This window comes from Mastigoproctus giganteus, chromosome 13, assembly GCF_048544385.1.
Source record: "Mastigoproctus giganteus isolate SK-2022 chromosome 13, ASM4854438v1, whole genome shotgun sequence".
NCBI lineage: Eukaryota > Metazoa > Arthropoda > Arachnida > Uropygi > Thelyphonidae > Mastigoproctus > Mastigoproctus giganteus.
Window position 1 is genome coordinate 5,495,867 of NC_143587.1, and position 15,322 is coordinate 5,511,188.

The 15,322-nt window shown below is 39.0% G+C and overlaps 1 protein-coding gene across 2 annotated transcripts in view; it reads right to left on the minus strand.

Moving 5' to 3' along the window:
- Nucleotides 1-15,322, minus strand: part of LOC150075736 (protein lifeguard 2-like) — a 165,622-nt gene that overhangs the window by 115,569 nt on the left and 34,731 nt on the right. For both annotated transcript variants that reach the window (XM_090387424.1, XM_090387425.1), the window contains exon 3: nt 7,821-8,161. In XM_090387424.1, the coding sequence (XP_090243550.1) occupies nt 7,821-8,161 (341 nt within the window). The remainder of the gene's footprint in view (nt 1-7,820; nt 8,162-15,322) is intronic.

Consider the following 15,322-nt stretch of genomic DNA (forward strand, 5'->3'; position numbering starts at 1 on the left):
GCTTAATGTTGAAGTTTGCAGATGATACAAAGGTTGGCAGAGTTGTTAATGACAGTAATGGCAGTGTGCTACTGCAACAGGATCTAGATAATTTGGGCAGATGGGCTAAGAAGTGGCAACTGAAGTTTAACCTTGACAAATGCAAAGTACTGCATATGGTTAGAAGTAACTCCAGAGAAATGTACCAACTGTGTGGTACTACACTTAAGGTGGTAGAAAATGAAAAAGACCTGGGAGTAATTGTGCAGGCAGATATGAAATTTTCTGAGCAATGCAGCAGGCAGACAGGGCAGGTCATGGGGTTTTGTCAATGATATGTAGGAATTTTGCAAGCAGGGAAAAGGTGATTGTTCCTCTGTATAAGGCAATGGTCAGGCCACGCCTTGAGTACTGCGTACAGGTCTGGAGGCCTCATTTTAGGAAGGATGTAGATTTACTTGAGCGTGTACAGAGAAGGGCAACAAGATTGGTGAGGGGAATGATTTTAATTTGATTTGGATTTTATTGGCGCATTAGCAACTAAGGCTATATTGCGCCAAGACCAGGTGAGGGGTGAGGGGAATGAAGGGATCCTCTTACCAAGAGAGGCTTAAGTTCTGCAAATTGCAGTGGCTGGAGACTAGGCACCTGTGTGGTGATCTGATTGAGGTGTATAAGGCCTTGAATTGGTTGAGCACGCTGAATTCTGATGGGATCCTTCCACTTGTTCAGATTACAAACCTAAGGGGGCATAAATTCAAATTAAGAAAAGACAGATGTAGAATTGATGTGCGGAAATTTGCCTTTAGCCAGCGGGTGGTTAATTGCTGGAACAAACTTCCATCTGTCGTTGTGGAAGTTGATAGGTTGAATAAATTTAAGGAGGAACTAGACAGGCATTTGGAGGGAATGGTGTGATATATTTTTTTTTTTTGGCTGATGCTGCATAAGCTCATACACATGCTTTCTTGCATCACATGCCACTACTACTATTATGTAATTTATAGTAATAAAACCAACATGAGAGAGAGAGCTGTAAAATGAATAGTGACCTCTATAATGCGTTTTACCCTAAATCAGGGGTGGTCAATGAGTCGATCACGACGAATTTTAAATATACAGTCATCCCTCGATTTGCGCACCTTGTGAAATGAAATTTTTGAGATCATGTAGATCACGGCACATTTTGAAGGAAAAAAGTAGATCACATCACAAATTAAGTTAGCCACTCCTGCCCTAAATTATGGACAGAGAGAAATATGAAGAAATGCGGCAGGAAGTATAACGAACATGACTATCTAAAGCAATAAAGAAATTAAGCAGAAGTGGTGGTATTTGAAGATTAGCTTTGCCCAAAGCAGCAGATGGCTAAGACTTAAACCGAGGACAGATAAACATTAAATACAGATTGAATGTAACAAATGCCTCATAGCGTGCAAAGCAGCAGCATAGGAAGCAGATGTATATATAATAACTATGAAAGTTAATGCAGACCAAAATGCAAGTCATACAAAATGCCACAAGGAAAAGGACAGAAAGCAAATAGCCGAAGGTGTAACCAATGACTATCTAGAGATAGCAAACAGAAGTGGCTGTAATTTAAAGAATAGCATTGTGCAAAGCAGCAGATAGCTAATTCTTAAATAGATATAAAATATTAAATATATTGCTAATCAGTTAAAAACAGCGGAAATAAAGGGAAAATAAAAATAGAGTGAATATGTCAAATGCACCAAAGCGTACAAAGCAGCAGCAAAGAATGCAGATGTATATATATGCATATTATAATAAAAATAAAGATGTAAGTGTGAGTTACATGGAAAGCCAAAAAGGAATAATAGCCGAAACATAAAAAATATTTTAAAGGATTGTAATTTATTTTACAGTGACCTGTAGAATAAATTAAATAAAATAATGGTAGCTGGCATCAGATAATGGTGGATAAATTTAGCCCTAGTTCAAAAAAAGAGGGGGAATAGAACAAAAAGCCAATTAAATCCAATGTCAGCAAAAATAAAAGTTGATACATGATCAGGTTTTTCATCAGGGGACTACACCTGACCATGTAATCAAAGGACTGCGTTTCCATACTTGGTCCAAAACTGTGTAAGAGTAGAAATTTGAAAATAAAGTAAAAATAATCGAAAAAGAAAAGCAAAATAACTCATACAATGCAGACAGGCTGCCAGGACAGGTCATGGGGTTTTGTCAATGATATATAGGAATTTTGCTAGCAGGGAAAAGGAGGTGATTATCCCTCTGTATAAGGCAATGGTCAGGCTACGCCTTGAGTACTGCATACAGGTCTGGAGGCCTAATTTTAGGAAGGATGTAGATTTACTTGAGCGTGTACAGAGAAGGGCAACAAGATTGGTGAGGGGAATGAAGGAATCCTCTTACCAAAGAGGCTTAAGTTCTGCAAATTGCAGTGGCTGGAGACTAGGCACCTGCACGGTGATCTGATTGAGGTGTATAAGGCCTTGAATGGGTTGAGCACGCTGAATTCTGATGGGATCCTTCCACTTGTTCAGATTACAAACCTAAGGGGGCATAAATTCAAATTAAGAAAAGACAGATGTAGATTAGATGTGCGGAAATTTGCCTTTAGCCAGCGGGTGGTTAACTGCTGGAACAAACTTCCATCTGTCGTTGTGGAAGTTGATAGGTTGAATAAATTTAAAGAGGAACTGGACAGGCATTTGGAGGGAATGGTGTGATTTTTTTTTTTTTTTTTTGGCTGATGCTGCATAAGCTCATACACTTGCTTTCTTTCATCAAATGCAACTGCTACTACTACTCCCTATGCAGTGTTTATAATAAAAGTTACGGTAAAATTTAATACCAAAGTTACAGTAAATTTAATACAAAAGAATTAAAGTAAATAAATACCGATCTCTCTCTCAGTTGGTTTTATTACTATAAATTACATACGGTCCCTGTTTGTTAGTGCTTTGGTTGCTGCTATCAGATTGACTATGTTTTCGTACTGTCATTTTCTGCCCATTTGGTTTTATATTTCAGGTATAGATTTTAAGTTTTTGACTTATCGGTATTTATTTACTGTAACTTTGGTATTAAATTTTACCGTAACTTTAATTATAAACACTGCGTAGGGACTACCTTGTCCATATTTTGTAGGAGTTATTTTGCATTTCTTTTTCAATTATTTTTACTTTATTTTCAAATTTCTACTCTTACACAGTTTTGGACAAGTATGGAAACACAGTTCTTTGATACATGGTCAGGTATATTCCCATGATGAAAAACCTGATCATATATCAACTTTTATTTTTGACATCAGATTTAATTGTACTTTTTTTGAACTATAGCTAAATTTATCCCCCATTATCTGATGCCAGCTACCATTATTTTATTTATTTTATAGGCTCCTTTAAAATATTTTTTTGTTTCGACTATTATTCCTTTTTGGCTTTCCGTATAACTCACGCTTATTTTTTTATATTTATTATAAAATGCACATATACTTACTTGTTGGGCTTTGTGTACCCTATCACAATTTGCTGAAGAGATCGATAAAAAATAAATTAGTAATATTTAAATAAATAAAAATCAAGTATAAAATAATTTTAAGAAAATTAACCTGAATATATAAACTATAATAGCAAAACTGGTATAGGTACAGACAGAAACAAGTAAGTATGAAGCATTACATCGAAAAGGGCTGTCATTCCACTCAAAGCCCCCGATGAAGTAGGGGATTGATGGTTGTTGTCGTCGTTGTCATTTGGTTTTTTTAAGAGCATTAGCAACTAAGGCCATATTGCTCCAGGGATATGCGGTGGTCATTCCCTGACCTTTCCGCATCCTCCGTATTTGGTGGTCACGGGCTCGAACCCTGGTCTAATCAAGACGCGTGTGCTCCGCACTGGGGGATTGATCGCCACGTGATGTAATCGCAATACGTTATATCATTTTATATATTTGTACAGTCTTTAAGATGTAGTATTATTATTATGTAGTATTTAGGATTTATCTTGCTACAGATAAAAATGTTTTCATCAGCAAAATACTATGAAAAATCACTATCGTTTAGCGTTATATTTAAAATGTATAGGCCACATGAAATGAAGATAGCCTGGTCTAGGCTAGCTTGATTGCAGGGTTGTAGGAACATTGATACTTATATGTGATGTGCCATTAATCGATGGCAATCTACAATTAAACGTATATATATATATATATATATATATATTTTTTTTTTTTTATATTATATAAATAATAATAATAAGTTGTAGTGATAAAATGAAACATCTAAAAAGAATGAAAAAAAAAAAATAATAATCTGTCATAATGGATTATGGGTCTGGGACACTGCTAGTAATAGCAGAAATGCCCAGCGACCATAAGGAAATACAGTGGGGCCCCAACATCCGATGTTATTTGTTCCACAAGACCCATTGTATTAGCATTAGAATAGGCATACGATGCAAGAAAGCAAACTTATGCAGCATCACCCAAAAAAAAAAAAAAAAAACCGCTCCCATTTCCCCCTCCGTTCGATCCAAATACCTGTCCAGCTCAGCCTTAAATTTATTTAGGCTATCAACTTCCACAACAAAGGATGAAAGTCTTTTCCATTATTCTGTGCAAGAGGAAGAATTCCATCAGTATTGAGTATGCTCAAACCATTCCAGACTTTATACACCTCAATCAGATCACCGCACAGGTGCCTAGTTTCCAGACACTGTAATTTGCAAAACTTAAGCCTTTCTTCGTAAGAGCAACCCTCTGTTCCATTCACTAATCTTGTTGCCCTTCCCTGTACTCATTCCAACAGCTCTACATCCTTCTTAAAATGAGGCTTCCAGACCTGCATACAGTACTCAAGGTGTGGCCTGACCATTGCCTTATACAAGGCAATAATCACTTCCTTATCACTGCTAGAAAAATTCCTGTATATCATTGACAAGACACCATGAGCTACTCTTGCAGACCGTCTGCACTGCTCAAAAAACTTCATATCCGCCTGCACAATTACCCACAGGTCCTTTTCGTTCTCTACCACTGTCAGTGTAGTACCACAGAGTTGATACGTTACTGTGCGGTTACTGCTTCCCGTATGTAGTAATTTACATTTGTCAATGTTAAACTTCATTTGCTACCTCTCAGCCCATCTGCTCAACTTTTCTAGATCCTGTTGCAGCAGCGTACTGTCATTACTGTCCTTAACAACCCTCATATCATCTGCAAACTTGGACATTAAGCTTGATATACCATCATCAATATCATTTATAAATACAGAAAACAACAATGGACCCAACACTGAACCCTGAGGGACTTCACTAATAACATTAATCCACGATGAGCAGTGTCCATTGATTACCACTCTCTATCTTCTCCCACCAACCATCCCTTTATCCATAGCAGCAAATTTCCTCCAATGATACACTGCTACAATTTGTTCAGCAGTCTTCCATGTGCAACAGTATCAAAAGCTTTTCTAAGATCCAAATATATAATATCAAAGTCATTCCCTGCATTCAGTTCCTTTGTGACCACATCATAGTATCCAATCAAATTGGTCAGGCAAGGCTTTCCCTTAACAAAACCATGCTGTGTCCGAGCTATAAGTGAAGTCTTGTCTAGATGATCCTGCAGTGCTTCTTGAACCAGTGCCTCCTTTAATTTTCCTGGAACAGAAGTTAAACTAACAGGTCTATAATTACTTGTGTCGCCGTTTGATCCTCCTCTGGATTCACATTTGCACATCTCCAGGCCATAGGTACCTCCCGAGTCAAAAGAAGCTCTCATAATTATGGCTAAGGGTTTGTTTACTTCCTTTGCTGCCTCCTTTAATATAATTGGATAGATCCCATCCACCCTGGGTGTCTTTTTTATGTTTCTCTTCAACAATTTCTCCTCCACTTTCCTCACAGTTATTACAAATTCATCTAGCACACTGCCAGAGTTTGATTCACCTCTGGCATTCCCCTCCCTGAATAACTCCTCATGTGTGAATGTCGATGCAAAAATTCATTTAGTTTGTTAGCTACCTGAGCATGATCATCAACAGTTGAACCATCAATATCCAGTGGACCAATGTGATTCATCCCTTTCCTTCTAGAGTTTACATAGATAAAGAACTCTTTGCTGTTTTTCTTTGCATTCTTTGCCAAAGATTTCTCATAATCTGCCTTTGCCTGCCTAATCTCCTTTGTGACTTGGTTACAGACCAGCTTATATCTATCATAGGCTTCCATGTCACCCCTTAATTTATATGTATCCCATGCATTTTTCTTCTCTGCCATATGTCTCATTAGTTCATCTGACATCCATTTAGGCCTAAACCATGGACAATATTTCTTAGTTGGTATGTAAAGTCTAGTAGCTTCCAAGATAAATTCTTTGAATGCTTCCTATTTAGAATTTGCTGTTGGTAGCATCATCAGTTGGTCCCACCACAGTCGCCTTTACAAAAGCAAAAACCCTTCCCTTTATCCCTGATGGTAGTTACCTCTTTGAGTAAATCCCACTTCAGCACACTATGATCACTGCCACCTAGTGTTTCCGTTACCTGCAGATTCTTAATGCATGAAGAATCACTACTGAAAATCAGATCAAAAGTATTACTCCCTCTGGTTGCCTCCCGAACATACTGATGTAGAAAACAATCATCCAATAAATCCACAAAAGCCTTGCTGGTGTGTGAGTGACAAACCCACAAATTCCAGTCAATATCTGGGAAATTAAAATTCCCCATTATAAGAATCTCTGATTTTCTGGCCCACTCTATTTCCCTGTACAGTTTCTTATTATACTCATCACAGTCATTAGGCCTATAGCACACCAAACTGACTCGACACTGCACTGTCCAGTGATGTCGACTGGCTTCACTTCTTTGGATTTTGTGTTTCTTAACTAATACAATAAACCCTCTTCCCGTTTTCAATTATTTCTGTATCCTTTCTGTACACGTTGTACTCCCCAAATTCCAGTTCTGCATTCCTTATATCTGTGTGACACCACATCTCTGATATCCCAACAATATCTGCCTTTGATGTTTTGAGCAATACCTCAAATTCATCAAATTTATTTACCAAACTCCTAACATTGGTGTACACGAAAGTATACATGCACCTGTTCCTATTCTTTGCTACCATAACACAACCCATGTGTTTACTTGTACTGCAATGACTCCCAGCAGTCTCTGAGATATCCTGCATCTTGTTTTCCAGGCTGCTGCTCATTCCAATAGAAGAAGTGCAAGAATCGCTTTCACCTCTGCCAGTGGCTACTGTTAATCTATTAGTCCTTGTATCCCCCCCAAGCTATCAGTTTTCCGACCCACCTAACACTGCCTCGATAGCATCAGCAAATATTCTTGCACCCTTTCTATTTAAGTGTATACCATCCCTGTAGAAGCAATCTCTCCTGTTAACCAGTACAAACCAGGCTGAAAAAAATTCTACCCCTTGAGCCTTGCATAATCATTCCAGGGCCAAATTGATTGACAAGGCTCTCATCATATACTTCCTCCTATCGTGTCTGGGCAGAATTGCAGACACTTTCAAATTCAACCCTAATTCACAGCTTTTTTTCAACAGTGACCTGTACTTGTTAAGTAATTCTGCCCGTCTCCTACTCTTAATATCATTAGTGCCAACGTGTACAACTATATCACCTTTTGTGCCCTGAAAAGATGATATCCGCTCTACAACATCAACCTTTGCCCCTGGCAGACACACCCTGGTCCTGTTCCACTTAATTTACCTATAAAGAAGCACATTAAAATATCAATCCTTTCTCAAAAATTAAATATAACAGAAAGCTGCATTTCACATACTTATTTAGAAACAAATTTTCATTGCATTTAAACTAACCTTCCTGATAAATGCATGGCGAATTGCCTTTTCTGTGAAACCCTGCCAGGAATCTGTAATAGGAATTTCATCATCACCATCCTTACAAATAAATGGGTCATCGGTAGTTTGGTAAGCTGGAGGTGTATCAGTAAAACGTACACGTATCAACAAAACATCCACATCATTTTCATTTTGTTCCAAAAGAGCGGGATCTTTTTTGATACCTACAGTAGAGGGATGTTGCTGATGCTGTGGATGTTTTTCTTCAAAAACTGAATTCGTGCACAACTGTGCATCTGTTCCGGATGGTAGATGATTAGAAGGCATAATTTCATTATGTAAATTGGGATTCCCAGTAACTGAAAAAAATTGAAAAGAAGTTAGCAAAAACTGATTCATGGAGTTCTTTAATTACCTTTAATCAAAAAATTTAAACTGTACCTGTGAGATAACCGAAGGTTAAGAGCACATGCATGCATATACACACAAAGAAATAAAAACAATTAAAAACAAATTCTTATATATATGTATGTTTTATTTATTTATTTTTTATAGTATTAGAGGTATTAGAACCTATAGTACTTAGTACTGTGCATTGGCTGTAGGTTGAGAAGATGAAAGAAGATACTTATGGACATTACACATGACTTTCTGTAGATTGCAAGTATGAAGGAAGGTTGTTCCAGAATAAGAAGTTGAATGAATAAATGAAGAAGAAAGGTTGGTTCTGTAAGTGAGTGTGAAGATGGTCAGTAAAAGGATGTTGACTGTAACATGTGTTCGGCCTGCTTTGGAAGAGAGAGAGTGGGAATTCCAGAAGCCAATTCAGAAGAAAAATGGCCATGGAAGTATCTACAGAAAAGGCATGCAGCAGAAAATAGAAGTCTATGAGACAGAGTGGAAAGACTCTGTTAGATATGCATTATTAATTAACCTAAGAGCCCTCTTTATGGGATCCAGTGGGCTGAGAGAGGTTTTGTGGGCAGCACACAGATGTGGGAACAATATTCCATGGAAAGGCAGATTTGTGATTTGTACAGAGGGAACAGATGTTTGGAAGAAAAGTAATTCAAAGAGCAAATGTAAGAGCAAATGAGAAAACCCAGTTTTTTAGATACAGTAATGTGCTTATGCCAAGAAAGATTATAAGTAAGGGTATTCCCCAATAGAGATATACAATCTTTCCTAGAAATCGGCATGCCATCAAACATAAGCTGCAGAGGAGCTTCAAACATAGGAGCAGAAGAATCCTTTTTGTGAGATATTTTGCGCACTGATGATATTATAATCCATTTTGCACACTAATGATATTAAGAGTTGGAGACCGGCAGAATTACTTAACAAGTACAGGTCACTGTTGAATAAAAGCCGTGAATTAGGGTTGAATTTGAAAGTGTCTCCAATTCTGCCCAGACACGATATGAGGGGGTATATGATGAGAGCCTTGTTGATCAATTCGGCCCTGGAAAGATTGTGCAAGGCTCAAGGGGTAGAATTTTTTTCAGCTTGGTCTGTACTTGTTAACAGGAGAGATTGCTTCTACAGGGATGGGATAAACTTAAAAAGAAAGGGTGCAAGAATATTTGCTGATGCTATCCAGGCAGTGTTAGGTGGGTCGGAAAACTGCTAGCTTGGGGGGATACAAGGACTAATAGATTAACAGTAGCCACTGGCAGAGGTGAAAGTGATTCTTGCACTGATTCTATTGGAATGAGCAGCAGCATTGAAAACAAGATGCAGGATATTTCAGAGACTGCTGGGAGTCATTGCGGTACAAGTAAACACATGGGTTGTGTTAGGGTAGCTAAGAATAGGAACAGGTGCATGTATACTTGCGTGTACACCAATGCTAGGAGTTCGGTAAATAAATTTGATGAATTTGAGGTATTGCTCAAAACATCAAAGGCAGATATTGTTGGGATATCAGAGACATGGTGTCACACAGATATAAGGAATGCAGAACTGGAATTTGGGGAGTACAATGTGTACAGAAATGATAGACGGGATAGGAAGGGAGGAGGGGGTTATGCTATTAGTTAAGAAACACATAAAATCCAAGGAAAAGAAGCCAGTCGACATCGCTGGACATTGCAGTGTCAAGTCAGTTTGGAGCGACATAAGCATTGGGAGATCAAAACTGAGAGTAGGAGTGTGCTATAGGCCTGATGACTCTGACGAGTATAATAAGAAACTGTAAAGGGAAATAGAGTGGGCTAGTAAATCAGAGTCTTATAATGGGGGATTTTAATTTCCCAGATATTGACTGGAATTTGTGGGTTGGTCACTCACACGCTAGCAAGGCTTTTGTGGAATTATCGGATGACTGTTTTCTACATCAGCATGTTCGGGAGGCAACTAGAGGGAGTAATACTCTTGATCTGATTATCAGTAGTGATTCTTCATGCGTTAAGAATCTGCAGATAAAGGAACCACTAGGTGGCAGTGATCACAGTGTTAGCACACTGTGATAACTAACTAGGTAAAGAGGTAACTACCATCAGGGCTAAAGGGAAGGGTTTTTGCTTTTGTAAAGGCGACTACGATGGTCTGAGACAGTATTTAAATTCTATACAGTGGGACAAACTGATGATGTTACCAACAGCAAATTCAAAATGGGAAGCATTCAAAGAACTTATCTTGGAAGCTACTAGGCTTTACATACCAAATAAGAAATATTGTTCAAAGTTTAGGCCTAAATGGATGTCAGATGTACTAAGGAGATTAGGCAGGCAAAGGCAGATTATGAGAAATCCTTGGCAAAGGATACAAAGAAAAACAGAAAAGAGTTCTTTACCTATGTAAACTGTAGAAAGAAAGGGATGAATCAGATTGGTCCACTGGAAATTGATGGTTCAACAGTTGAAAATCCTGCTCAGGTGGCTAACAAACTTAACGAGAATTTTGCATCTACATTCACACATGAGGAGTTATTCAGGAAGGCGAATGCCAGAGGTGAAGTAAACTCTGGTAGTGAGCTACATGATTTTGTAATAACTAAGAGGAAGTAGTAGTAGTAGTAGTGGCATGTGATGCAAGAAAGCAAATGTATGAGCTTATGCAGCATCAGCCAAAAAAAAAAAAAAAAAAAAAAAATCACACCATTCCCTCCAAATGCCTGTCCAGTTCCTCCTTAAATTTATTCAACCTATCAACTTCCACAACGACAGATGGCAGTTTGTTCCAGCAATTAACCACCCGCTGGCTAAAGGAAAATTTCCGCACATCTATTCTACATCTGTCTTTTCTTAATTTGAATTTATGCTCCCTTAGATTCGTAATCTGAACAAGTGGAAGGATCCCATCAGAATTCAGTGTGCTCAACCCATTCAAGGCCTTATATACCTCAATCAGATCACTGCGCAGGTGCCTAGTCTCCAGCCACTGCAATTTGCAGAACTTAAGCCTCTCTTGGTAAGAGGATCCCTTCATTCCCCTCACCAATCTTGTTGCCCTTCTCTGTACACGCTCAAGTAAATCTACATCCTTCCTAAAATGAGGCCTCCAGACCTGTACGCAGTACTCAAGCCATGGCCTGACCATTGCCTTATACAGAGGGATAATCACCTCCTTTTCCCTGCTAGCAAAATTCCTATATATCATTGACAAAACCCCATGACCTGCCCTGGCAGCCTGTCTGCATTGCTCAGAAAACTTCATATTTGCCTGCACAATTACTCCCAGGTCTTTTTCATTTTCTACCACCTTAAGTGTAGTACCACATAGTTGGTACGTTTCTCTTAGTGGAGGAGAAATTGAGGATAAACATAAAAAAGGCACCCGGGGTGGATGGAATCTATCCAGTTATATTAAAGGAGGCAGCAAAGGAAGTAAGCAAACCCTTAGCCATAATTATGAGCTTCTTCGGACTCAGGGGAGGTACCCATATACTGGAGATGTGCAAATGTGATCCCAATTCACAAAGGAGAATCAAAGGCTGACACAAGTAGTAGTAGTGGCATGTGATGCAAGAAAGCAAGTGTATGAGCTTATGCAGCATCAGTCAAAAAAAAAAAAAAAAAAAAACACACCATTCCCTTCAAATGCGTGTCCATTTCCTCCTTAAATTTATTCAACCTATCAACTTCCACAACGACAGATGGAAGTTTGTTCCAGCAATTAACCACCCGCTGGCTAAAGGCAAATTTCCGCACATCTATTCTACATCTGTCTTTTCTTAATTTGAATTTATGCTCCCTTAGGTTCGTAATCTAAACAAGTGGAAGGATCCCATCAAAATTCAGCGTGCTCAACCCATTCAAGGCCTTATATACCTCAATCAGATCACTGCGAAGGTGCCTAGTCTCCAGCCACTGCAATTTGCAGAACTTAAGCCTGTCTTGGTAAGAGGATCCCTTCATTCCCCTCACCAATCTTGTTGCCCTTCTCTGTACATGCTCAAGTAAATCTACATCCTTCCTAAAATGAGGCCTGCAGACCTGTACGCAGTACTCAAGGCATGGCCTGACCATTGCCTTATACAGAGGGTTAATCACCTCCTTTTCCCTGCTGGCAAAATTCCTGTATATCATTTACAAAACCCCATGACCTGCCCTGGCAGCCTGTTTGCATTGCTCAGAAAACTTCATATCTGACTGCACAATTACTCCCAGGTCTTTTTCATTTTCTACCACCTTAAGTGTAGTACCACACAGTTGGTACGTTTCTCTGGGGTTACTTCTACCCACATGCAGTACTTTGCATTTGTCAAGGTTAAACTTCAGTTGCCACTTCTTAGCCCATCTGCTCAAATTATCTAGTTCCTGTTGCAGTAGCACACTGCCATTACTGTCATTAACAACCCTGCCAACCTTTGTATCATCTGCAAACTTCGACATTAAGCCTGATATACCTTCATCAATATCATTGATAAATATACAAAACAACAGTGGACCTAACACCGAACCCTGTGGGACCCACTAATAACATTAGTCTAAGAAGAGCAGCACCCATTGATTACCACCCTCTGTCTTCTCCCACTTAACCATCCTTTTATCCATTGTAGCAACTTACCTTTAATACCATTCTGCTCCAATTTGTACAATAATCTTCCACGCGCAACAGTGTCCAAAGTTTTCCTGAAATCCAAATATATGATATCAAAATTATTCTTTGCATCCAGTTCCCTTGTAACCACATCATAATATTCTATCAGATTTGTCAGACAAGACTTTCCCTTAACAAACCCATGCTGTGTCTGAATTATTGCTGCAGTCTTGTCTAGATGATCCAGCAATGCATCTTTAACCAGTGACTCCATTATTTTACCCGGAACAGAAGTTAAACTAACTGGTCTGTAATTACTCGTGTCACCCTTCGATCCCCCTTTGTGAATTGGGGATACATTTGCACATCTCCAGTACGTGGGAACCTCCCCTGAGTCCAAGGACGCTCTCATAATTATGGCTAAGGGTTTGCTTAGCTGCTTTGCTGCCTCCTTTAATATAACTGGATAGATCCCATCCACCCCACGTGCTTTTCTTATGTTTAACTTCAACAATTTCTCCTCCACTTCGCTTTCAGTTATTCCAAAATCATTAAGTATCCTGCTACAATTTGATAACTTTCTGCCATTTTCAAACCTTAATAATTCCTCATGTGTGAATGCAGATGCATAATACTCATTCAGTTTGTTTGCTCTCTGAGCAGGATCATCAACAGTCGAACCATCGAGCAGGATCATCAACAGTCGAACCCTTCCTTTTAGAGTTAATATAAGTAAAGAAATCCTTGCTGTTTTTCTTAGCATCTTTTGCCAAGGATTTCTCGTAATCTGCCTTCGCCTGCCTAACCTCCTTTGTCACCTGATTATAGACCTGTGATTATAGAGCTGTGAGTTTAACTTCTGTTCCAGAAAAATTAATGGGGGCACATGGTTAAAGAAGCACTGCAGGATCATCTAGACAAGACTTCGGTTATAGCTCGGACACAGCATGGTTTTGTTAAGGGAAAGTCTTGCCTGACCAATTTCATTGGATACTATGACGCAGTCACAAAAGAACTGGATGCAGGGAATAACTTTGATATTATATATTTGGATCTTAGAAAGGCTTTTGATACTGTTTGACATGGAAGACTGCCGCACAAATTGGAGCAGTGTGGCATTGGAGGCAAATTGCTGCTATGGATAAAGGGATGGTTGAGGGGGAGAAGACAGAGTTGTAATCAATGGACACTGCTCATCGTGGACTAATATTATTAGTAGAGTACCTCAGGGTTCAAGTGTTGGGTCCATTATTGTTTTCTGTATTTATAAATGATATTGATGATGGTATATCAAGCTTAATGTCCAAGTTTGCAGACAATACAAAGGTTGGCAGGGTTGTTAAGGACACTGCTGATGGCATGCTGCTGCAAGAGGATCTATAAAGGTTGAGCAGATAGGCTGAGAGATAGCAAATGAAGTTTAACGTTGACAAATGTAAAGTACTAAATATGGGAAACAGCAACCCCAGAGCAACGTATAAACTCTGTGGTACTACACTGACAGTGGTGGAGAATGAAAAGGACCTGGGGGTAATTGTGCAGGCAGATATGAAGTTCTCTGAGCAGTGCAGATGGGCTGCAAGAGTTGCTCATGGTGTCTTGTCAATGATATACAGGAATTTTTCTAGCAGGGATAAGGTGGTTATTATTCTCTTGTATAAGGGAATGGTCAGGCCACACCTTAAGTACTGTATACAGGTCTGGAGGCCTCATTTCAAGAAGGATGTAGAGCTGCTGAAACAAGTACAGAGACGGGCAACAAGATTAGTGAATGGAACAAAGGATTGCTCTTACGAAGAAAGGCTTAGTTTTGCAAATTACAATGTCTGGAGACTAGGCACCAGAGAGGTGATCTGATAGAGGTGTATAAAGCCTTGAATGGTTTGAGCATGCTCAATGCTGATGGGATTCTTCCTCTTGCTCAGAATAATCACCTGAGGGGCATAAATTCAGATTGAGGATAGATGTGCAGAAATTTGCTATTAGCCAGGGGGTAGTTGGTTGGTGGAACAGACTTCCATCTCTTGTTGTGGAAGTTGATAGCCTAAATAAATTTAAGGCTCATCTGGACAGGTATTTCGAATGAACGGAGGGGGTGAAATGGAAGTTTTTTTTTTTTTTTTTTGGCTGATGCTGCATAAGCTTGCTTTCTTGCATCATATGCCTCTACTAATGCTAATGCTAATATAAGAGAGAACTGAGCTTTAGAAGGATTGAAATCAACTAAGTTATCTTTGCTCCACTAGAGATTTACCTGGAGATCAGCATTTAAGGAACTGGTCATGGACATTCAAGAAGTTGAAACTGTTTGTTCAGAGAAGGTTTCTCAAATGGGAAGGTCAAATGCAACATGCTATCATCAGCAAAACTATGGATAGAATTTCCAGTCAATGGAAGAAGGTCATTAATATATAAGAGGAAATGAGTGGGAGAAAGAACTGAACCTTGGGGAACACCAGCATTTGTGGAGAAGTTACATGACAGAGAGCCATCTACCATCATCAACAGTGAAATGGTCAAAGAAAGAAAACTGAATA